Source organism: Muntiacus reevesi, chromosome 1 (assembly GCF_963930625.1).
Source record: "Muntiacus reevesi chromosome 1, mMunRee1.1, whole genome shotgun sequence".
Taxonomy (NCBI): Eukaryota; Metazoa; Chordata; class Mammalia; order Artiodactyla; family Cervidae; genus Muntiacus; species Muntiacus reevesi.
Window position 1 is genome coordinate 190,044,070 of NC_089249.1, and position 23,861 is coordinate 190,067,930.

Consider the following 23,861-nt stretch of genomic DNA (forward strand, 5'->3'; position numbering starts at 1 on the left):
CGTTCAAGCTAGTGTAACATTTCGAGGGATTCAGGGGAACCCCACAAAACCCCACAGAACCTCAGATTGGAGAGGTCAATCCTGTGTGACAGCAGTTGATCCTCAGAGCTTAGGGCAGGTTGTGCCATTTCAGATTAAGGCCAGGAGAGGTTAGGGATTTGCTCAGAAAGTGAGAGGTGGGTGAGGTGTGTCCTGGACCACTACCTTGCCATTGGGAACTGCCTGCAACTGAGCAGTGGTCCCGCGGAAGGGCTCCCAGAGCCCACTTGCCTGGGCGGCAGCCTGACTTCAGAGGTCCCAGCGGCCAGTGCACCTGGAGGGCGGCACCGGCCAGGAGCTGACAGCACACCTGCTGGGCCTGTCCTACCTAGGAGTGGTCAAGGTTGTCTTCATTCTCTACAACAACCTGGGCCTCTTCCTGTCCACCGAGAACGCCACGGTGAAGCTGGCGGGCGAAGCAGGCTCGGGGGGCCCAGGGGGCGCCTCTCTGGTGGTGAACTCGCAGGTCATCGCGGCATCCATCAACAAGGAGTCCAGCCGAGTCTTCCTCATGGACCCTGTCATCTTCACTGTGGCCCACCTGGAGGTGAGCTGAGATGCCCTGTCCTTCCGTGAGTGTCCCAGCACCCTCCGCTTTCCCAGGCTGCGGCTCCATACCCCCTACAGTGTGTTCGCTCACCCCGAGAGCAAGTTACAACCCCTCCCTGGAGAAGCAGCCCCCCGGCCCCCACCTTAGCAGCTCGGGCCATCTGTCCCCAGAGATCTCAGGCTGTGACCTGGAGCCGGAAGCCCCAGGCGTGTCTCTCCTGCTTGTCTCCATGGTGGGGTGTGAGGGCTAGGGCTGGACTCCCAGCTCTGACCCCCCGGCCCCCACCCCACAACAGGCCAAGAACCACTTCAACGCTAACTGCTCCTTCTGGAACTACTCAGAGCGCTCCATGCTGGGCTACTGGTCAACCCAGGGCTGCCGCTTGGTGGAGTCCAACAAGACCCATACCACGTGTGCCTGCAGCCACCTCACCAACTTCGCCGTGCTCATGGCGCACCGCGAGATCGTAAGCTGGCTGGCGTCCCGCTCCTCTTGGTGGGCCTGCTTGCTGGCCCAGCCTTGCATGGCCTCAGAGAGCACTGCTTGGGTGGTGCCAGGGAAGGCCACCTTCATGGGCATGGGGGGCCCGAGTCTTGCCCAGGGCAGGAGGCCACATATCTGGCTCTCCCTAGTCCAAGTTCCACCTTCTCCCAAGGCCCGCTGGAGAAGCAAGTTGGTGTCAACCTTTGTCATCTCGCCACAAGCCTGCCAGAGAATGGGAAGTGAGCATGCCATCTGTAGAGGGGTGGGGGCCTGGCTAGTTGACCGGGGTGGGGTGGAAGGCCAGGTAGGTGGCAGAAGGCCCAGTGGGCTGCAGCTCGTGGCCCCTGGCCTGGTCCGTGTGTGCAAGGCCGGAGGTGCTCAGCATGCACCCTGCTCCTCCCCCAGTACCAGGGCCGCATCAATGAGCTGCTGCTGTCGGTCATCACTTGGGTGGGCATCGTCATCTCCCTGGTCTGCCTGGCCATCTGCATCTCCACCTTCTGCTTCCTGCGGGGACTGCAGACCGACCGGAACACTATCCACAAGAACCTCTGCATCAACCTTTTCCTGGCAGAGCTGCTGTTCCTCGTTGGGATAGACAAGACTCAGTATGAGGTGGGTGGGACTCTGGGGCAGGAGTGGAAGGGGCGGCAGGGAGGTGATGCTCACTGGCTGGTCGGCGGCCAGGGCAGCCCCTCACCTGTGTTGCCTCCCCACCCCTGCCCCCAGATCGCCTGCCCCATTTTCGCGGGCCTGCTGCACTACTTCTTCCTGGCCGCCTTCTCCTGGCTGTGCCTGGAGGGTGTGCACCTCTACCTGCTGCTGGTGGAGGTGTTTGAGAGCGAGTACTCCCGCACCAAGTACTACTACCTGGGCGGGTACTGCTTCCCTGCCCTGGTGGTGGGCATCGCGGCCGCCATCGACTACCGCAGCTACGGCACCGAGAAGGCGTGAGTGCCCCCTCCACCCAGTCTCTCCTCCTTGCTGGTTCCCTGCTCAGCAGCTTCCCTGGGGCCAGGACCCTCAGGGCACTGGCCTCCCTTCTCCTGAGCTCTGGGGCCCCAGTCATTAGAGTCCCTGGGCCCTGGGAGTCAGAGGGAGGGAAGGGCGCACCGCCCACCCCCCACCCCCCGCCCGCCTCACTTTCCGCCCCCCATCCCCACCCCTCCCTTCCCGGCTCTGCTTCCTTTACAGTTGTTGGCTCCGAGTGGACAATTACTTCATCTGGAGCTTCATTGGGCCCGTCTCCTTTGTCATTGTGGTGAGTTGGAAGGCAGTATCCCCAGCGTTGAGTCTGTCCTTCATCCAGACCAGCTCTGACCCCCAGACCCCCATTCTCCCCAAGCCCTTGAAAACTGAGCAGCCAACTGAGGCTAAAAGAGCAGCTTGCATCTGTAAAGCTCCAGCACTGAGGCTTGTCTGTCTAGGAGCTGTGGTGTGAGCTCCCGCTGTGTCAGGCCCTGGGCCCTGTCCCCCCAGCTCCAAGAGCCACATTAAGTTGCCCCAGTTGTCAGGCACCGAGGGGCCGGAAATGGCAACCCATTGCAGGATTCTTTCTTGGGAAATCCCATGGACAGAGGAGCCTGGGCGGTATAGTCCATGGGGTCGCAAAAAAGTTGGACATAACGGAGCACACACAGCAGCAGAGGGGACCCTGAAGCAGGGGGTGGGAGCTGAGATGTGGTCAGGAGCCGCTGCTCGGAGGCAGAGGGACTGCGGGCCAGCCTTCCCCTTGCCCGCCTCCAGGTGAACCTGGTGTTCCTCATGGTGACTCTGCACAAGATGGTCCGGAGCTCGTCTGTGCTCAAGCCTGACTCCAGTCGCCTCGACAACATTAAGTGAGCACCCCTCCCCACACCCCTGCCCTGGCACCTCTGAGCTGGGCCCAGCCTCTCCTAGGTTTTCCTGAAAGGTGGTGTTCTCACCTCTGGTGTTGCTTTCTAAGGACAAAGGTGGTGTTTTACTATGTTGTTTATGTATCTGTGTAATGAGTATTAGAAAACATGGCCATCATTGCATAGGGTGAGACTGAGCTCACAAAGCAAGTCCAGGGAGTCCCCTGGAGGTCCAGTGGTCAGGATTCGGTGCTTTCACTGCCGAGGGTGTGGGTTCAGTCCCTGGCTGGGGAACTAAAGATCCCACAAGTCGTTTAAGGTGGCCGAAAAAAATACGCGAGTCCGTTTCAGGGTAACTTAAAGACAAATAGGCAACAGAAGATAGATTAAAGGTTTGGAAGTGTGGCCAAGAGGATGAAGGATGCAGGAGAATGACCGGCTATTCAGAGAACCCTGACCGTCCCCCCAACCTCCACATGCCCCCTAGGCCTAGCTGGGCTGATGAGGGTCGCTGGGCAGGCCCGCTTACGCCAGGGCAGTGTCCAGGCTTGCTGGAATAGGGACACGCAGCAGGGCATGGCGGGGACTCTGACGTCCTGTCTCCTCCCCACCCCCCCAGATCTTGGGCCCTGGGGGCCATTGCGCTGCTCTTCCTGCTGGGCCTCACATGGGCTTTCGGCCTCCTCTTCATCAACAAGGAATCGGTGGTCATGGCCTATCTCTTCACCACCTTCAATGCCTTCCAGGGGGTCTTCATCTTCGTCTTTCACTGCGCCTTACAGAAGAAGGTGAGTTCCAGGGAAGGGGGCCAGGGGCCTGCCTTCTGCAGCGGGACCTGTGTCTGCCTGGAGGGAAGCACAGGCTCAGGCAGGTTCTAGCCGGGGGTGAGGAGGGTTCTGGAAGACAGCAAGATACAGGAGCCCAGAGGAATGAGAAAGCAAGACAGATGTGGAAAGTCAGGAGAGCTCAGGGCAGGGACTTAGCTTGGGGTGTAGATTAAGCGTGTGGAGGTGTGCCTGGGTGCCACCCAGACAGAACATTTCCTACTTTAATAGTCGCAGGGTAAACCGTGAGTTTTGTGGTGACAGGAAGTTTCCTTTTTAAATAAAGGGTGTTAAAGTCTGAATCTTTAAAGAGGTAACAGAAGCAGAGGAATGTGGAGAAGAGCATACAGGCTGTAGACTCAAGACGGAAGCCAGGGGAACGGGGCCAAGGAGTGTTAGACTTCATCTTGAAGGAGTGGGGAGCCCCAGTCAGGCCGTTGTTGATCTCGGAGGACAGTGAGGTGGGTAAGGCAACACGGGGAGTGAAGAAGGCAGGGATCACTGGTCTTGGCTGCAAGGTCAGCTGTGTTCCCGCTCTGATCAAAGGTCCTCACTGGACACACAGCAACAGTGACAAGCTTACAGAGCTCTCCTGCCGGCCCACAGGGTCCAACCTGGGCTCCCCCTTTGCTTCCCTTTCCTCCAGCCATGCTGTGTCTTCTGTTCCCTCAGACACTTAGACGTGGACCTTCCTCAAGGCTTGTCCCCTGCCCCTCCCCAGATATCTGCGGGGCCCACTGCCTTGTTTCTTTCAGGTCCTTGCCAAAATGTCTCCTTAGTGAGTCCCCCCGCTCCCCCGTCTGTTGGACATCACCACCCCCACCCCTGCCGCCAGCACCCGCCTAACCCCCGGCCATGGTTCTCTGAGCAGACATTCTACGTAACGAACTGATGTTGTAGATGTGTTCAGTCTCTCTCTGCTGGAAGATACCAGCTCTGAGAAGTAGGGCTTTGGTTCTGATTTGCATCTGTCCTCGGGGCCTAAACCACACTTGGCATATAGAAGATGCTCCTTGAAGATGTGCTGAGCGAATGAACAGAGGAGGACTTAATGGTGAAGGTGGAGAAAGGAGGACGGGCCTGAGTGAGAAGAGAGCCTGCTAGGCTGACCGCTGGGGGCAGGAGGAGACGGCGGGGTTTCTGATGCCCACCAGGAGCCTGGTCTCGGGACTGCCAAGGCTGGGGCACCTACTGCCAACTGCCTGTCGTCCTCACCCCCTCCCCCACAGGTGCATAAGGAGTACAGCAAGTGCCTGCGTCACTCCTACTGCTGCATCCGCTCCCCGCCCGGGGGCGCGCACGGCTCACTCAAGACCTCAGCGATGCGGAGCAACACCCGCTACTACACAGGGACCCAGGTACGCAGGCAGGGCCGGCGCCCCGGCGCTGAGGGCCAACCCAAGGGGGCGGGGCAGTTCTCTGCCCAGGTCCCTGGTGGTGCCCATCAGGCCCGGGGAGGGCGGGCGGCCCAAGGGCCCCTCACGTCTGGGTTACGTCCCCAGAGCCGAATCCGGAGGATGTGGAACGACACCGTGAGGAAGCAGACAGAATCCTCCTTCATGGCAGGCGACATCAACAGCACCCCTACCCTGAACCGAGGTGAGGGAGCACTCCTGAGCCCCACCTGCGCTCCCTTTGAGGTTCTCCCAGCTGCCTCGTGACCTCTTCCCTCCTGGGCAGGTACCATGGGGAACCATCTGCTGACCAACCCTGTGCTGCAGCCCCGTGGGGGCACCAGCCCCTACAACACCCTCATTGCCGAGTCGGTGGGCTTCAACCCCTCCTCGCCCCCAGTCTTCAACTCCCCAGGTGAGCGCATGCTGGTGCCGGGAGAGGGTGTCAGGTCTGGGGGTGCGGAGGGTCTCTACGGGGGTCACCCTCGTGCCTCCCCAACTGGACAGAGTCTAGACCCAGCATTCTGAGCCTGCTCTCATCTTCTCTCTATTCCTTCCTGGCTGGCACCTTCAGGGAGCTACCGGGAACCCAGTAAGTGTGACCGTTTCCTGGTGACGTTTCCAAGGGTGGGAGGGGAATGCGACAGTGGCCCCCTCTGGTGACCCCATCTTAGAAGAACTGGGGTGCCCCCCCACACACAGACAGGAGTCTCTGGCTTGGCAGCTGGCTGGATGATGTTGCATTTGGTGGGGAGTGAAGGTGATGGAGATCATGGGAAAGGGGCCTGGCCACCCAGGCTCATACTGCTGAGTCTCCAAGCCCCCAGGTGGGAGGGGACCCTGGGGAAATCGGTCCCCACATCCACCCCCACTCACCTTCTGCTGAGCTAGTATCCCCACTGCCAGTGAGGGAGAGAGGGAATAGAAGACCCCAGACCCCAGGAAAAGCCAGGGGAAGGCAGACACCCACCTCCCACGCGGCCCACATCCCGTCCACTGCCCAGGTCCCCTCCTGAGCTGCTCCCTCCTGCCTGCAGAGCACCCCTTGGGAGGCCGGGAAGCCTGCGGCATGGACACGCTGCCCCTCAACGGCAACTTCAACAACAGCTACTCCTTGCGAAGCGGGGATTTCCCTCCGGGGGATGGGGCCCCTGAGCCCCCTCGAGGCCGGAACCTGGCCGACGCCGCTGCCTTCGAGAAGATGATCATCTCGGAGCTGGTGCACAACAACCTGCGGGGGGGCAGCGGCGGGGCCAAGGGCCCCCCACCACCGGAGCCGCCTGTGCCGCCAGTGCCGGGGGGCGGCGGGGAGGAAGAGGCCGGCGGGCCCGGGGGCGCTGACCGGGCCGAGATCGAACTTCTCTACAAGGCCCTGGAGGAGCCACTGCTGCTGCCCCGGGCCCAGTCGGTGCTGTACCAGAGCGATCTGGACGAGTCGGAGAGCTGCACGGCGGAGGACGGAGCCACCAGCCGGCCCCTCTCCTCGCCTCCAGGCCGGGACTCCCTCTACGCCAGCGGGGCCAACCTGCGGGACTCGCCCTCCTACCCGGACAGCAGCCCCGAGGGGCCCAGTGAGGCTCTGCCCCCACCCCCACCCGCACCCCCCGGCCCCCCGGAAATCTACTACACCTCGCGCCCGCCGGCCCTGGTGGCCCGGAATCCCCTGCAGGGCTACTACCAGGTGCGGCGGCCCAGCCACGAGGGCTACCTGGCGGCCCCGGGCCTTGAGGGGCCAGGGCCCGACGGGGACGGGCAGATGCAACTGGTTACCAGTCTCTGAGGGACCTCACGGACCGGGGGCTGGTGGCCCGGGCCAGGGAGGGGCCCCTGGGTGGGGCTCTGGTGGGAGCGGGAGACAGATGGAGACAGTGGCCGATGGGCCACTCTCTCCAGGCGCCCCTTGGCCGTGGGCCCTCCAGGCCCCTTGGGGGCTCCGCTGTGGGGGCCCGAGGTGCAGGGTTCACAGACAGGGTTTCCCACCAGCCATGTGCACCAGCTCAATTCGGGGGAAGTGCAGTGAGGAGCCAAGAGGTCCCCAGGGGAGTGAGGAAGGAGACATTGGAAGGGTGCAACCCACCCTTGACTTCCCCCGCCCCCCTACCCTTCCTGCTCCCTGGAGGGAAATGAGGGTTCTGCTTGCCCTGGGCCAAAGGCCCTGCTGGATGAAGCCTGGCAGCTGCTCCTCTCTTTGCAGCCGGAAGTGCTGCCGGCTGCACCCAGATGGAGCAGTGGGCGCAGGACAGATGGACAGGTTCCTCTGCACTCCAGTTCCATGCTCCTCCTCAGAGACTGGGGCCTCTGGCCTGGGAGAGAGCCCTCGGAGGGGGAGAAAGCCCCAGGGCGAGAGGAACGGGCAGTTGTGGCTGGTGGTTTACAGGTGGAACTTTCTCTGAAGCTCCTTCTCTCTGCTTTGTCCCCGCTTTCCCGGCAAGCCTGCCCCCTCAGCCCTCCCTGAGTGCACCCAATGACCCCCTCCCTTGGGGCGACTCCTGATGAAGCACAACTCCCCGCAGGGCCCCCAGCCCACAGGGGTGGCCATATTTGAGCAGTTCCCAGTCCTGTGGGCTCGGCTATCTGGGGAGCAGATTTTGGGTCTGGAGCTCCCTGGGGAGTGGGTCCTGGGCTTGGATCTTTCCCTAGGGGGCCCTCTTACCCCCCCTTTCCTCCTCCTCCTCTTCCCCCATTGCTGTAAATATTTCAATGAAATGGAAAAGGAAAAAAAAGACAAAAAAAGAAAGAAAGAAAATCTCATCACTTGAAGCCACCGGGAGCCTGCGGCCCGGCCAGCCCGGGATTTCTCCGGAGCAGAGCTGCGCCGCTGGGCCCTGGCAGCCAGGACTTCTCCATGTACGTGTGCATCCTCCAGCCGGGGTGGGCGGGCCACCAGAGCAGCTTTTTACAATCCAGAGACAAACAATCTAGAAGCAACATCGAAACAAAGAACCCGTTCCCTTCCCCTGACACCTGGTTCTGTCGCCTCTCCCCGTTCTGCCTCTCCCTGGCATCAGTCAGCCCTCCTGGGGCGTGTACCTCACTGCCTGCCCCAGGGCTCGGCCTGTCTCCCCCGCCCATCCCTGTGGCCCGGGGAGGCACCCTCACGCCCAAAGATGCTTCTGCCGAGATGGCTGCGCTGTCCCTTTTGAGTTCCTGCTTCTTGTATATTGCTTCTGGGACTCTGGGCCTGGGAAGAAGGGGCTGATTTCCTGCCTAGAGAAGTTGACAGGGGAAGGAAAATGAGGGCAGCAGTGTTTGCTGGGGGCGGGTAGGACTGAGAAGGAAGAACTGGGAGTGGTGAGGTGGTCGTCTCTCACGGGGTGGGGAGGCCGAAGCGAGAGATCACCTTGCCTGCCCCCACCCTCCTGCAGGAGAGGCAAGCCAGGTACTAGGGCCCGGCTGGGGTGTCTCCTGAGGACCTCTCCCTGCCCCCTCTCCAGTCTGTCTCCCTGGCCTTCCCAGCACCCCCCCCCACCTCTTTGGGGGTAGCATAGTCCCATTGCCATAGCCCAGCCCTGTCATTGCCATTTCCCCAGGGGTAGCCCTCCACCTTTGCTCTGACCCCTCATCTCTTTTGTCCCTCTTTTCTCACAAGTGCCATGAGTTTTCAAACATCTTTGGGTCTCAGCCTGCTGCTGCCATGAACTTCTTTGGGTTCAGGGGGAGGGACTCTAGGGAGGAACTGGGGAAAAGGGGTGGAGGGGTGGCTGGAGGGACCCTTTTTGCTGCTAGAAAGCCCCTCCCTTCTCCTGAGGAGCTGGGGCTGGCTGGCCCCCATCAGTTAGGGGAGAAGGGGCCAGACCAAAGAAGGTGGTCTGTCCCATGCCGGGGCACAGGTGTGGGGAGAAGATAAGGCTGGGTTCCATCTGTTTTCTGGGAGGGTTGACCCCTTTCACCAGACTATGGGCAGGTCTGAACGGGGAGGGGAAGGATGGGAACAGTCTTGCCCCGGTGGCTCCGTGAGGAAGGTATGGGGCCGCTCCACGACTTTCCTTGACTTCATTAGGCCAGAACTCCTCTCTGGGGACTAGAGAGCTGCTGGGAGACAAGGGTAGGTGGAAGGGTGGGCCTGGCCCAAGCATCGGCCAGGCTAGAGAGTCAGACTGCCTCTGGCACCAGCAGAGAGGTCTGGAAGAGGTGGGGGGGGGGGGGGAGGCTGGGGGGAGAGGTCCCAGGGGACTGGAGGCAAGCAAGGCGTCCCGCTTCCTCTCCCCTGCCCAGTCCTCCGTTTATCTCTCCAGACTCTGACAATCAAGGGGAGAGAGGGTGCAGCGGGCCCCGGGGTTCCCATTCCAGCCAGAATCCCCAAGGTGGGTTCCCAGGCCTCAGAGCTGTGTGGCAGGGCCCTCTGGTCGGTAGGTCCAGACACTGCAGCCCAGCACGAGGCCACCCTGAGCGCCCAGGTGTCCCCCCACCCCTGCCAGACCTGGTGCCTTGATGCCCCCACCCCAGCTGGGACAGTATAGAGGAGGAAGGGTCTTGGTTTCCTCTCCTACTCCCTTCCTTGGGCTCCTGAATTCATTTGCTTTGAAATCTTGTTAATTATTTTTCTCCGGGTTTGGTGTTTTGGGTTTCTTTTGGGGGGGGCGGGTTTGGTTTTCTTTGCCTTCCTTTCTCTCAGTGTCTCCACCTCTTCCCCTGTGTCTTTCTCACTGTCTCCGTGTTCCTCTTCTCTCACCCTCAGTTTCTCTCTGTCCATTCGGGCCCCCTCCCCTCTTCTCCCATGACCCCAGTCCCTCCTGGTCTCCTTTTCGATATGCCAAACCAATTTTGGGTCGAGTGCATTTAACGAGAACAAAACAAAAGGCTCATAACAACAAGAACGTTTCAGAAAAAAACAAAAAGTTAAAAAAAAAATTGTTGAGTCAAAAATCAATAAAGAAATTAAGATTTCTTGGAATGACAAGAGTGGCATGACTCACTGCGGTGGGGGGGGCGCGTTGGGGGTGTGGTGACAGGCACTGGAGCGGCTCTTCACAGCATCCCTGAGGCTGTGACAGAGAGGAGCCTGCACTGCTGTTCAGAACTCATGGCAGAGGCCTGGGGAGTCAGAGCCATCCATGTTCCCAGCACTTGGTAGGCTCAAGGGCCTAGCTGGGCAATTCAGGTGCAATTTTTCTCAAGCCTCATAAGTGCTCTGGGTGGAGGGTACCAGTGCTCCATCTTACAGGTAGGGAAACAGGCTTCTAGCACCTGGGTGCACATCCCAGCCTCTGGGCTAGGCCACGGTGCCACACGCTATGTCTCAGCCAAGCCCTTCTTGGCCCGGACCTCTGTCCACAGGCCAAGCCCAGGAACCATACACTGTGCCATGTGTGATTCCAGCTGCCATTCCTAGACTCCCACACATTACTGGAGTGGTGCATTTTTTATCGTGACAGCATAGTGGAATGGCATCATGTGTATTTCACTTTCTCAAATATAGCAGCCAGTGTTCAGAGACGGAAATGACCAAACAGCACAAGGGCCTCTTCTCCATGCCCGTCTGTCCTCAACACAGGCATCTGGGGTGCCGCCCCCTGCCATTCCCCTCCCCAGCTACTCCTTCCCCAGTCTCCACTCTGGCTCCCTCTCATCTCCTGACTTCTTAATGCTGACAGGCCCAAGGGTCCAGCCTTGGACCTCTACCTACACTCACTCCCTGGAAGATCTCATCCCATTTCATGGTTTTAAATATAGTTGACCGTTGAGCAACACACCACCACACAGGTCCACTCAGATGAGGATTTTTTTTTTTAAATAAGTACATTGGAAACATTTTTGGAGATTCGCAACAATTGGTAAAAGGTATAGCCTAGAAATATTAAAATTAAGAAAGGTATGTCATAAATGCATAAAATATATATAGATACTATTTTATCATTTATTACTATAAAATGCAGGCTTTCCAGGTGACTCAGTAGTAAAGAAACCATCAGCCAATGCAGAAGACCCTGGGTCAATCCTTGGGTTGGAAGATCCCTTGGAGAAGGAAATGGTAACCTAGTCCAGTATTCTTGCCTGGGAAATCACCTGGACAGAGGAGCATGGCAGTCTACAGTCCCTGCAGTCACAAAACAGCTGGACGTGATTTAGTGACTAAACAACAATCATAAAATATATACATATTGATTATAAAAAGTTGAAGTTAAAACTTACCAAAACTTCCAGACTTACAGACCATACATGGGCACCACAGACCACACAAGGCTCCCATAAAGCAATCATTACTGCTTCTTCATTACCAATGTGTGAAGCATTATACCTGTAAGTAAAAATGAATTTCTTTTTCACAGTTACCTAATTTCATTTTTGATGTCCAGTGTTAGGAATATGTATAACATCTACAGTTTTTTGTATTATATAAGAAAACATTGATATAGGTACCGAGAGACAGTTCATCTTGTAGACAGATGAGGTAAACTTATGGTATTGATAAATATAGTACAGTATTATAAATGCATTTTCTCTTCCTTATGATTGTAATAGTTTCTTTTCTATAGCTTACTTTACTGTAAGAATACAGGATATAATACATATAACACACAAAATATGTATTAATTTACTATTTATGTTATTGGTAAGGCTTGCAGTCAACAGTAGGCTATTAGTAGTGAAGTTCTGGGGGAAACAAAAGTTATACATGGAGGGACTTCCCTGGCAGTCCAGTGGTTAAGACTCTGTGTTTCCACTGCAAGGGACAAGGGTTCAATCCCTGGTTGGGGAACATGCTGTGTAGAGCAGCCAGAAAAAAAAAAGTTACACATGGATTTTGGATTGCACAACCCCAAACTCCTGCATTGCTCAAGGTCAGATGTACTATCTATTATACTGATGACTTCCAAATGTAGAGCTCCAACCTGAACTTCTATCTCGAGCTCTAGATTCATTTACATCCAATGAACCACTCCACATCTTCCCCTGGGTGTCTAGTAAGATCTCAAATGTAATGTGTCCTGAACCCAACTACACACACACTCACACACACACACCTGCTCCAGTTCCTCCTACCAGCTTCACCTTGATTAATAGCAAGTCCATCCTAAGACTCAAGATAAGACCCTTGGAGCCTCCCTTGAACTCACTCGCTGTTTCGTACCCCACGTCTAATCTGAAGCAGATGCAATAGTGGCTTTAACTTTTAAAATACCCAGAATTAACTAGTTCTCACTACCTTGGTCCAAGCCCCCTCTTTCTCTCACCAGGACCACAGTAACAGTCCACGAACTAGCTCCCTTGTCCCTCTTCAGGCTTTTCTCAACACAGAAACCAGAGTGATCTCAATAAGCATATTTTTGTCCCTCCTCTGCTTAAAACTCTAAAGGCTTCCTCCTGGCCCAGAAAAAGGGGCCAGGACAATAAAATGGTCCACAAGGCTCTCCAGTATCAGATCTCATCCCCATGGCTCTCCTCCTTCCCCCCATTCCAGTCACACTGGGGTCCTCACCATCCACAAACATGCAGACAATCTCCTGTCTGCCTCAGGACCTTTGCACCGGCTGTTCCTAGGGTTCACCTATTCTCCTGGCAGGGCATATAAAAATCAGAGCTTCCCAGCAGGCCTTACCAGGCTACTCCATTTAAATGGCAATTGTTGCTTCAGAATTTCCTAACCCCTGTCTTGCTTTGTCTCCCATCTCACAAACTATCTTTTTTGCTTGTTTATTGTCTGCCTCCCCACCTCCCACACTAGAATATAATGCACAAGTCACTTCCGATTCTTTGCGACCCCATGGACTATACAGCCCATGGAATTCTCCAGGCCAGAATACTGGAGTGGGTAGCCTTTTCCTTCTCCAGGGATCTTCCCAACCCAGGGAAGATTATAGGCAGATGCTTTACCAGCTGAGCCACAAGATAAGCCCAAGAATATAATGCATAAGGGTCTTTTTCTTTTCACTGCTGTTTCCTACTGTTTAGCACAGTGTCTGACACACTGGAGGTGCTCAATGAATATTTGTTAAAAGAAATAAAGCTGAGTTGAGCATCAGACCCAGAGTAGGCCTGAGATAAGTTAAAACCCCTCCCTCAGCAGCTCTCAGCTCCCACACACTGTTCTGTGTGATGCTGATGTTAGCTCAGCATGGCCCTGAAACCTAAGTTCAACAGTTTAGCTGGTGCCCAACTATATTCTATGCTGACGAAGAACTAGTTCTACTGGACTTACTGAGAGATGCTCTGTAAACAAATTCGGGAGATTTAAGCATAGTTAAACTTAATTATATATGATTCTGACCTCATGCTCTTTGAAATGTAATCCTGGCATAAGATGAGATTCTACAACAAGGCCAGTTCTTCCACCTTTTTGCCCTTTACTCTCCCAGCACGGCACACACGACTCCTTCCTCCGCACATGCAGTGAAACCTGCTGTGCCTGACAACCTGTGACCCCCAGGGCTTGTTACTGGCACCCTTCCATACTGGGGGCAACCATATGCACGTGCCCAGGAACAGTAACACTTGAGACTCCTTTCAAAGCTCTTTGCTACATTTCATCTTAATAATCATAAGATATATATTATTATCCCCACACATCAGATGAGGAAATTGAAGTTAAGAATGATTAAATGACTTACTCAAGTAAGATTACGAAGCAGTTCAGAGTGCCCACACCCTGTAGACACCTTACGCATACTGTCCAATTTAATCCTTCCAACCACCCAATGAGACAGGTTTTACTTCGCTCCATTTTACACCTGCAGAAGCTGAAGTCCAGAAAGGTTTAAGAACACACCGACATTCACCTGGCTAATAAGAGAAAGTTCGACCAGGCCTCCATCTTGGTCTTCTGACCCCAGGGGCTGCATCTAGGGTTGTCTACACTCAACTGCAGTTGCCCAGCCACCCCCCCCCCCACCCCCAACACACACACACACTTCCTGCCAAGCCCACTAGGCACACACTATGGGCCGGACTATATGGGCTCCCCACATCAGAGGAGACGCCCACAAACTGTGCCACACCCTGATGGTCCCTACGTAGCCAGTATGTTAGAAGACTATCCAGAGTGGACTCATGTGAGTTAAGCTAGAGGGAAGGCCCTGATGCAGAGCAATGGAGGATTCTCTCAGATTCCCAAAGGACTGAAAGCACTGGAGCCTCTGCCGTTGAGAAAACCTCCTCTCCCCCATGAACTCTTGGGAAGGTCTAGAGGTGCTAGGCTGAGGCTACCCTTTTATCCCCACAATATTGTCAGGTTTATTCTTTTTCTTTTATTTTTTAATTGAAGGATAGATGCTTTACAGAATTTTGTTGTTTTCTGTCAAACCTCAACATGAATCAGCCATGTGTTGTGTTAGTCACTCAGTCGTGTCTGACTCTGAGATCCCACAGACTGTAGCCCGCAGGCTTCTCTGTCCATGGGATTCTCTAGGCAAGAACACTGGAGTGGATTGCCATTCCCTTTTCCAGAGGATCTTCCTGACCCAGGGGTCGAACCCTGGTCTCCTGCATTGCAGGCAGATTCTTTACCGTTTGAACTATAGGGGATCAGCCACAGGTATATATATGTCCCCTCCCTCTTGAACCTCCCTCCCATCTGCCCCCTCTAGGTTGATACAGAGCCCCTGTTTGAGTTCCCTGAGATACATTATTCTTTCTTCTTTATTTTTGGCTGCACTGGGTTTTCGTTATTGCACATGGGCCTTCTCTAGTTGCAGTGAGCGGGGGCTACGCTCTAGTTGCGGTACATAGGATTTCTCGTGGCTTCTTCTATTGCAGAGCATGGGCTCTAGAGCACATGGGCTTCAGTAGTTGCAGTGCCTGGGCTTAGCTGCCCTGTGGCATATGGAATCTTCCTGGACCAGACACCAAACCTGTGTCCTGCACATTGGCAGATGGGTTCTGAACCGCAGGGTCCCCAGGGAAGTCACTCCTCAGGCTTATCCTGCTCCTTGCTCACCTTTTCAAACATCTGAGTCACGGCAACAAGCTGCGATGACAGGACCCACTCCCACTTATATCCCTTCCTATGTCACTGGGCTTCTCCTTGATGAAAACTCTTGTAATCACAACTCTTCTATCTGTCCTGCCCCACGTTTTCTACCACCCTCTGCCTCTGTCCAAGTGATCCCAGCTTCTCACAACTGAAGTCCTCACTTTAAGCTAACTAGTCCTCTCCTGGGAACTGATCCTAAGGAAACGCCGAAGTGCATGAAGACTGCGACAAGAAGCTTTGCTGCAACAAGGCTTCTAAGAGTGAAACACTAGATAATCTAAAATTTCATCACAGAGAACTGTTATGTGAATAATGCACATCCATAAACAGAACACCATGCGGCCATTCAAAATGATAATGTAGAAGAACACTAAATGATGTGAAAATATATTCATAATAATCCTAAGGGTAAAAACCTATATATAAAAACAAGAAAAGTATGACTTTACTTTTGTTGTGACGGCATGAATATACAAAAAGTGTGTATATACAAATATGAAACTGTATGTGTGTGTATAAATGTAAAAAAATATATGCAGAATATAAAGCTAAACATCAGAATATTAACAGAGGTAACTTTAACTTTCTTGCAACTCTGTATTTTAAAAACTGTTTGCATTATACATATATTACTTTTGCAACAGGAAAAAGTATTTGTGTGTCCTACTTTCTATGTAGGAACAAAGGCCAAGGATAACCAACACAAATGAACTAGGTGGGGAACTAGCCTTCCCAAGACTGGTTATAAGTGTGTTAATATTTTGCACAATGGGGTGTTGGCAGGAGAAGAGACAAAAAATCTGAGGGAAGAGACCTGTGGCTAGATGGAAACTTGCTCTAGGCAGAGATTACAAATCACTAGAAAAAGGATGGATTGATCCAGGGGATCTGATATTTTCTGGTCTTGAGCTCCCTTCACTCTTTTAAAAACTTATTTTAAAAATAATGGTAGGGAGGGGGATATCTGGGAGGAGCACAGAGGATTTTTAGGGCAGTAAAGATACTCTGTATGATTTATAATGATGAATATATGTCACACATTTGTTGAAGTCCATAGAATGTACACCAACAGTGAACCTTTCTGTAAGTTGTACATTTAGGTGATAATGATGTGTCAGTATAGGTTCATCAATTGTAACAAATTTTACCACTTCGGTGGTAGATGTTAATGGTGGGGGATGCTATGCATATGTGAGGCGGAAGGGGATGTGAAAAATCTGTCATGAACATAAAACTGTTCTAAAAAATTAGTTTAAAAAAATTAATGAGGACCCTAATGAGCTGTTCTTTATGGAACTAGAGATTATATCTATTTATATTTACTAAATTGAAAATTGAAACTTAGAAAAATTTAAAATATTTAAATTAGCTAATGAATCTTTTAAATGTTAAAATAACCTATTTTAATAAAAATTAACTGTATATTTTTAAAACACAGGTAGTGAAAAGAATGGCACTGCTTTTCATTTCTGTAACGCTCCTACCCTCTAGTGTAATGAAAGAGCTGGATTCTCACATAGGTCTCCACAATCAATCTGTTGCAGTATGCTGTTTTGGCTGAAGTATATGAAGAAAAGCTAGCCTAACAACGACATACAATTGGAAAAGGGAGGAGTGTTATAGCCTCTTCAACTAATTTGGGATATTTTACTTGGTTACTATACCGATTTGGTTACTATACCGAAACTCAACAAGTGGTGGTGTATTAAAGTTAGTTACAATGTAGAGTATGAAACTGTATCAATAAACTTTTCATACTGTTACACTGGAACTCATTGCTCTCTTTTACAAATTTTGATCTTTTATGACTGATTGTGTAACATCATGCATTGGTCTTTAGGAAAACATTAATATGCTGAGTTGTTATATTTCACTATACAGTATTTTTAAAATATATGTTAATTGTATCACCACTGATCTCATCAGGAAAGCCTTCAAATACTGAAAAGTTGGGGACTTCCCTGGTGGTCCAGTGGCTAAGATTCCATGCTCCAAATAGAGCTTGGGTTCAATCTCTGGTCAGGGAACTAGATCCCACGTGCCGCAACTAAAGATCTGACATGCCACAATGATGACTGAATATCCCATGTGCCCCAACTAAGACCCAGAGCAGCCATATATATACATAAGTTATCAGGCTCATGGTGATAAATAAAAGCTTCCCAAATGTCTGTTTTGCTTAAAAGCGCAAATATTATCACTGACAACACACTATCAATCTTCCTCCTAGTGACAACTCACTTCATTCATTTCTGAGAAGATACATGATCAATATCCTAATCTGAATAATAATTAGTGATTATTCAGTAAAAATGGTGTTCATGAAAAAAGAAGGCAGTTCCACCTCCACTCAAACTGGACAAGTGCATTACCTCCTTACGGTCCTTCTCCAGCATGCAACAGAAGTACTCTATACAAATGCTCCATTTCACCACCCAGAATATTAGGCAGACCTGCTGTAGGGCTAAGCTTTAATACAATTACTACTTTCACTGCTCCTTCAAGGACATTCTTCAGTGAAACTGTTTCAACACTGAGTGTGTGTGAGGTGGTGAGGAGTACAATAATGACCACTACACAATACAGTGACACTGCACTGATTCCTGGAAGCGGCCCGCAGGTTTACCAACTGCTGCTTTTGTAGCAACAGTGCACAGACAACACAGCACAAATGAAAAAGGCAAATAATGCTTTAGAATATTATGAAAACAGTTTATCTCATGGATTCCCTAAAAGGTTCTTAGGGATCCCCCAAGGGACTATATTTTGAGAACCACTGGACTACTCAATAAATGGAGCTGAAGCTGGAACAACTGGTTATCCATCTGAAAATTAAACCTACCCCACATCATAAACAAAAATAAATTCCAGTTTTTTTTAACCTAAATATGAAAAGTAGAACTTCCAGAAGAAATACAGTAAGACATCTTATTGACCTCAGAGTAAGATTTCTTAAGCAAGACACAAAAAACACAAATTATAAGTAGATTTATAATTCTGATAACATTAAAATAATGATGATGATGATGACATTAATAATAATAAATTCTGAACATCAGTAGATACCATAGAGCAACTTCTCTGGCAGTCCAGGGGTTAAGAATCTGCCTTGCAACGCAGGGGATTTGGGTTTGATCCCCAGGTGGGGACCCAATATCCCACATGCCTCAAAGCAACTAAGCCTGCGAGCCACAACTAGAGAGAACTAAGACCCAGTGCAGCCAAATAAACATTGTTTACAATAGAAAAAGACACCATACCAACAAAAAGGCACACCTCACTTATAAGAAGTCCTGCACTCAGTAAAATGAAGACAACCCAGCAAGAAAATGGACAAAGATATGAACAGGCAATTCATGGAAAGCAAATGGTCAACAAATTTGAAAAATTTTCAATTTCTTTTGTTAATCAGGGTAACGCAAACTGAAACCAGTAATTCACACCCATCATAAGGACAAGTATGTAAAAGTTTGACAACAGCAAGTGTGATAAGGACACAGTAACACCAACATTGTTGGCAGGAGTGAGAACTGGATCCATCATTTTGAAGAACACACTGGCAATATCTAGTCAAGGTGAATAGTCCCCAAACTCAGCAAATCATCTCCTAAGTATGCATTCTAGGGAAACTCCTGCATGTGTACACCAAGAGCCATGCACAACAATGAACACTACAGTGCTGTTTGTAAGAGTAGAAGACTGGAAACTGGGCTTCCCTGGTGGCTCTGTGGTAAAGAATCCACCTGCCAATGTAGGAGACAAGGGTTAGGATCCCTGGTCCAGGAAGATCCCACATGACGAGGAGCAACTAAGTCCACGTGCCACAAATACTGAGCCTGTCCTCTAGAGCCCAGGAGCCAAAACTACTGAAGCCTGTGAACCCTAGAGCCTGTGCTCTGCAACAAGAGACGCCACCGCAGTAAGAAGCCCATGCATTGCAACTAGAGGGTAGCCCCTGCTTGTCACAGCTAGAGAAGAGCAAGCACAGCAACGTGACCCAGCACAGCCAAACATAAGTAAATTTTTTAAATTTAAGAAAAAAAAAGAAAAGTGGAAACAGCTTAAATAACAAGCAAGAGGTGGATGGATAAGTAAATTCTGTCTCAACTTTCTGTGATCACGCAAGCATTCTTTATTGGAGTTGTCTAATGTGGCAGCCACAAGCCATGGTGTCTATTAAACACACGAAGTGTGGCGAAGTAACCCTTCATTTAAATTTTCATTTAATTTGGATTAACTGGAAAAAAAATAGCCACACAAGGCTAATGGCTACCACATCACACAGCAGAGCGATACAGCAGGGAAAATAAATGACTGGAGCTATACATGTGTCACAAATACATCTTAAAAGTATTATGCTTGACTAAAAAAAAGCAAGCTTCAGAAGGCAGGGCTGGCACCAGAGGCAAGCTAGGTGTCTAGAGTGAAAATTTTAGGAGGCACTCGCCTTCAGTCATGCAAGTACAGTTTGACACTTGTGTGACTTGGAGGGTAAGTGTCTCCTTAAATGTTGTGCCCTTGCTCTTCCTCCCCTTAATTCCAGCCGTGATGGGGTTAAGTCTGGTATGACACTGCGTTGGGGGTCCCTAAGATAGCCCCTAGCTTCTATGATTCATGAGGAGGATTCATAGAATTTAGCATCTAGCCTACTCAAGGTATGATTTTGTTTGGGTTTTTGTTTTTGGCTGCACCATGCAGCATGTGGGATCTTTGTTCCCTGACCAGGGACTGAAACCATGCCCTCTGCCACGGAACCACGGAGTCCTAATGACTGGACTGCCAGGGAATTTCCCAGGCGATGATTTCTTACTGTAAAAGGACACAAAGCAAAATCGGCCAAGAGCAAAGGTGCATGGGGCAAAGTCTGGAGAAAACCAGGTTCAAGTCCTTTCCTGGTGAAGTCACAAGGGACTCCCCGAGTTCCTACAGCAGAGTTGTGACAACACGTGTGAAATGTCTACCAGGAAAGCCCAGTACCCAGGGTACCTGGGGCAGATCAAGTTTCAAACTTCAAGACTCCAGAAGGAAAGCAGGTGTTGGACACAAACCACATTGTTCGTACAGTTTAGGCACCACGAGCCACTTGTATCATTTAGGGAGTGGTGGGAACACTCCTGAAATCCAAATTCCTATACACCAGGCAGGACCAACCTTGCAAATAGGCCTTTCTAAGGACAGCGGTCTCAGGTCTGATACAGTTAACTCTTTTGTGTACAGCTATCACTTCTGTAGGGCTTCCCAGGTGGTGCTAGTAGTAAAGAACTCTGCCTGCCAATGCAGGAGACGCAGGTTTGATCTCTGGGCCAGGAAGATCCCTTGGAGGAGGGCATGGCAACCCACTCTAATATTCTTGCCTGGGGAATCCTGTGGACAGAGGAGCCTGGTGGACTACAGTCCAAAGGATCGCAAAGAGTCAGACACGACTGAGGTGAGTGAAGTGAATGGAGAGTGCCCACCACTCCCTAAATGATACAAGTGGTTCGTTGTGCCTAAACTGTACAATGCGGTTTGTGTCCACAACTGCTTTCCTTCTGGAGTCTGGAAGTTTGAAACTTGATTAGCCCCCTCCTGCCCCAAGTACCCTGGGTACTGAGCATTCCTGGTAGACATTTCACACAGAGTTGTTGTCACAACTCTGCTGTAGGAACTCAGGAGTCCCTTGTGACTTCACCAGGAAAGGCCTTCTGGAAGCTTGTGCCTGGTTTTCCCCAGACTTTGTAGCAGCATCATTTCTATAAAGTTGTAGAACGTGACATACAATACTATATATAGTTTAAAGACATCTATTAAAGATGTACAAGCAGGTACAGAAAAATAAACAAACACTAAATCCAAGATTATAGTTACATGTGAAAAAAGGGAAGAACAGGTTTGAGGCAGGGATATATAAGGCCTTTCAATTACATCCCTAATGTTTTACTTCTTAAGCTGGGTAAGGAGTAAAAACGTACTTTGTTATAGCATTTCTTATTCTTTTTTGAGTGAGTACACCTGAAATATTAAGAAAAATGATGACTATGCACTGCTAATGTTTCTTGTTTATGAAGTACTTTTCACACTCCAGGTATCATGTAAGCCCTTTATATAGATTTATTCTTTTTTAAAAACAATCTACTGGAAACTTCCCACATGTGAGGTCCTATGCTAAGCTCTGGAAATACACTGAGAGGTCTGTATGAGACAGGTGGGATCACTGTCCACAACCAGCTTTCAATCTACTGAGGGATGATAAGAGTTCCCTGGTGGTCTAGTGGTTAGGATTTGGGGCTTTCACTGCTGTGGCCCAGGTTCAATCCCCAGTCAAGGAACTGAGATCCCACAATCCATGCAGCAGAGCCAAAAAAAAAAAAAAAAAAAAAAAAATCAACATATCTACAGATTCTGATAAGTACTCCTAATAAGCAGGCTTTCGTGATTAATGAAAGTCTAGTTTAACTAGGGTGGTCCAAGAAGGCTTCTCCTGGAGAGACACCTGAGGTGAACCATATATGAGGAGAATGAGACAGCCAATTATCTAAAGGAAACACATTCCAGGCAGAGGGAACAGCAAGTGCAAAGCCATGCAGCAGGAATAGTTTGGTGTGTTTGAAAGACAGGAAATAAAGCCAGCAGGGCTTGGGAGTGGTGACAAGAGGGAGACTGGCAGATGAGGTCAGTTGAGGCCACTGTGCAGGGCCTCCTAAGCCACAGTGAAGATCTTAAGTTTCATCCTAAGTATGATAAGCCTTTGAAGGTTTTAAGCAGAGTAATGACATGATCTGGTTTACAACTGAAGATTACTCAGCCAGCTGTAGAGAGAAGACATTATAGACAGAGACATAATGCTTGTGACTGATGAACTTTTCAGGGGCTATGAAAATGTTGGGGCTGAGGATAAAGGAAAAAAACTTCCACGATGCAGAAAGAAAACTACAAAGTTGTAATTAATAACTGTTTAATATCTAGAAAACAAAACAACTTCATCAAATTTCATATTTATAAGCAACTGAATTACATTTGGAAATAATTTGAAAATTTGATCTTCTCAAGTCACAAAAATTCCTAAGGATGCCCAATGACTGCCAAGAGCCCAGAGCCAATCATAAAGGGAATTTTCCTGCAGCCAAATTGTTTCAATGGGGGGAAAAATCTTTTTAATCCTACTTAATTTGAGATGGCGATACAAAAAAAAAAAGAGAAAATATTCTGAGCATCATGAGGCTACAAAGGATGGATAAGAAATGCTAGCGGCTTGAAATGTACTGTTCAGGCTTACGTTCTACGAATTTGAAGGCTGTTCAGGGGGCTCTTGGATTCTCCCAGAAGACATCTGAGGAGAGACTTGAATAACGAGGCACCAGAAAAGAGGTGGGGGGTGTCATGTCAGATTTTATGAAACAAAAAGAAGGTCAGTTTGGCTGAAGTTGGTATTGGCTATCCAATATCGGAAGCCACAGGGGATCACAAGCAACTGAATGTGGCTAGTACCACTGTGAAACAGAACATTCCACGTCGCTTAACTTTCATCAATTAATATCTCAATTTATCACTGACATGAGATTGGGTTCATGAGAAATTTTAACGTATGCTGGGAAACATTTGGGCATGTGAATCTCCCTTTCAACTGTAAGTTTTATGAAACCTCAACTATTTCCGGTGAAAACGTAGCGTCCAGATCACAGATGTGTAACGTGTAAAACACACAGGTCTTCAAATCGTTAATACTAAGTAACAAGATAAAAGATACCTCAGGTTCGTGTTTATTTTAATACCGATCACATGTTGAAATGATATTGTGGCTATACTACATTAAGTTTAACATATTAAAATATATATTTATTTTTTAACGTGGTTACTAAAGAAAATTATAAGATTAGGTTTGTTGCCGTCGGTGGAAGCGGAGCGAGGGAGTGCGGAGGTCCCTCGAGTCTTCCAGACAGGGGGCGACGGTGGTCCCGCCTACGCCTGGGAGTGGAGAGAAGTTTCTAGATGTATTATGTAGTCATAAGTCAGGCCAGTAAATTTTCATGACCCCGTTCAATGAGCAAGAAAACGAGGCCTCGGGTGGTGCGTGGCAGAGGCCGGATTCCAAATCCCATTTAGGGCCGTCCACCTGAAACCTCCCCAGAGGCTCTCGAGTAAGAACCTGATTCGAACCAGGCCCGACCGGGTACCGGGCCCCAGAGCGCCGCGTTACCGCGGCACCGTCTCCCCTCAAGGGTGAGTTAAACGTTCACAACGTTCACAACGGACTCCCAGGCTGCTGGGCCTGCGGGGCCAGGAGCCCCTTAGAGAAACTTCCGGCAACGCTCACCTGCTGACAGACGCCGATGCCGCAAACGCTGCTCCTTTCTCTTCACACTCTTCTCAACAGCTTTAGCGGTCGACTTCCGCTCCACTTCCACGAATCCCCGGCCGAGTCTTCTCTTCTCCCGCCCCCGCAGCCAATTCAGCCAATCATCTCTCAGAAAGCCTGCCTTATCTCCGCCCCATTTCTGCCTGCCAATCACTGCAAGTCCAGCGCCGCCCTTCCTTCCCGCTTAAGCGAGCGCAGTGCGCCACCACTCGGCGGTTGACTGCGCTGCCCCCAGCTGGAAGGGTCTCCCGGAAAGGCGGGGCTAATCGCGGACGGCGCTCTGACCCCGCCCAACCCGCCCTTGACATCCGAGTCGGAGACTCTGGGGATTGGTTCCCCGCGGACACCAAAGAAGCCTAGAGACGGTCCCGCCTCCCTCGCTTATCCCTGAGATGGAGCTCCACGGATTGGTCCCAGGAGTCTCGGCGCGCGCCGACCGGCGCTCCAGGATTGGCTGAGGAAGCGCTCGCGCATTCCTGGAGCGTTGACGG

General features: G+C 50.8%; 1 protein-coding gene and 1 long non-coding RNA gene across 9 annotated transcripts in view; one reads left to right on the forward strand and one right to left on the reverse strand.

Annotated features, from left to right (window-relative positions):
* ADGRL1 (adhesion G protein-coupled receptor L1) overlaps positions 1–7,877 on the forward strand; it is a 47,702-nt gene extending 39,825 nt beyond the window's left edge. For 4 of the 7 annotated variants that reach the window (XM_065917600.1, XM_065917603.1, XM_065917604.1 and 1 more), the window contains 11 exons: positions 372–586; positions 885–1,055; positions 1,478–1,687; positions 1,802–2,022; positions 2,267–2,333; positions 2,819–2,910; positions 3,527–3,695; positions 4,961–5,330; positions 5,412–5,540; positions 5,700–5,717; positions 6,163–7,877. In XM_065917600.1, the coding sequence (XP_065773672.1) occupies positions 372–586; positions 885–1,055; positions 1,478–1,687; positions 1,802–2,022; positions 2,267–2,333; positions 2,819–2,910; positions 3,527–3,695; positions 4,961–5,330; positions 5,412–5,540; positions 5,700–5,717; positions 6,163–6,905 (2,405 nt within the window). In that variant the 3' untranslated portion in view covers positions 6,906–7,877. The remainder of the gene's footprint in view (positions 1–371; positions 587–884; positions 1,056–1,477; positions 1,688–1,801; positions 2,023–2,266; positions 2,334–2,818; positions 2,911–3,526; positions 3,696–4,960; positions 5,331–5,411; positions 5,541–5,699; positions 5,718–6,162) is intronic. The other 3 variants (XM_065917601.1, XM_065917606.1, XM_065917602.1) reach the window with 2 other exon arrangements.
* A 2,936-nt stretch (positions 7,878–10,813) lies between these two features.
* On the reverse strand, positions 10,814–23,445 carry LOC136165861 (uncharacterized). Of its 2 annotated transcripts, none has more exons than XR_010662836.1 (3): positions 23,329–23,445; positions 11,258–11,363; positions 10,814–11,162 (listed from the first exon to the last, which is right to left on the reverse strand). It is a non-coding gene; the product is annotated as an uncharacterized lncRNA (long non-coding RNA). The 2 variants fall into 2 exon arrangements; XR_010662831.1 differs by having other exon boundaries at positions 10,814–11,179.
* Positions 23,446–23,861: the final 416 nt, after the last annotated feature.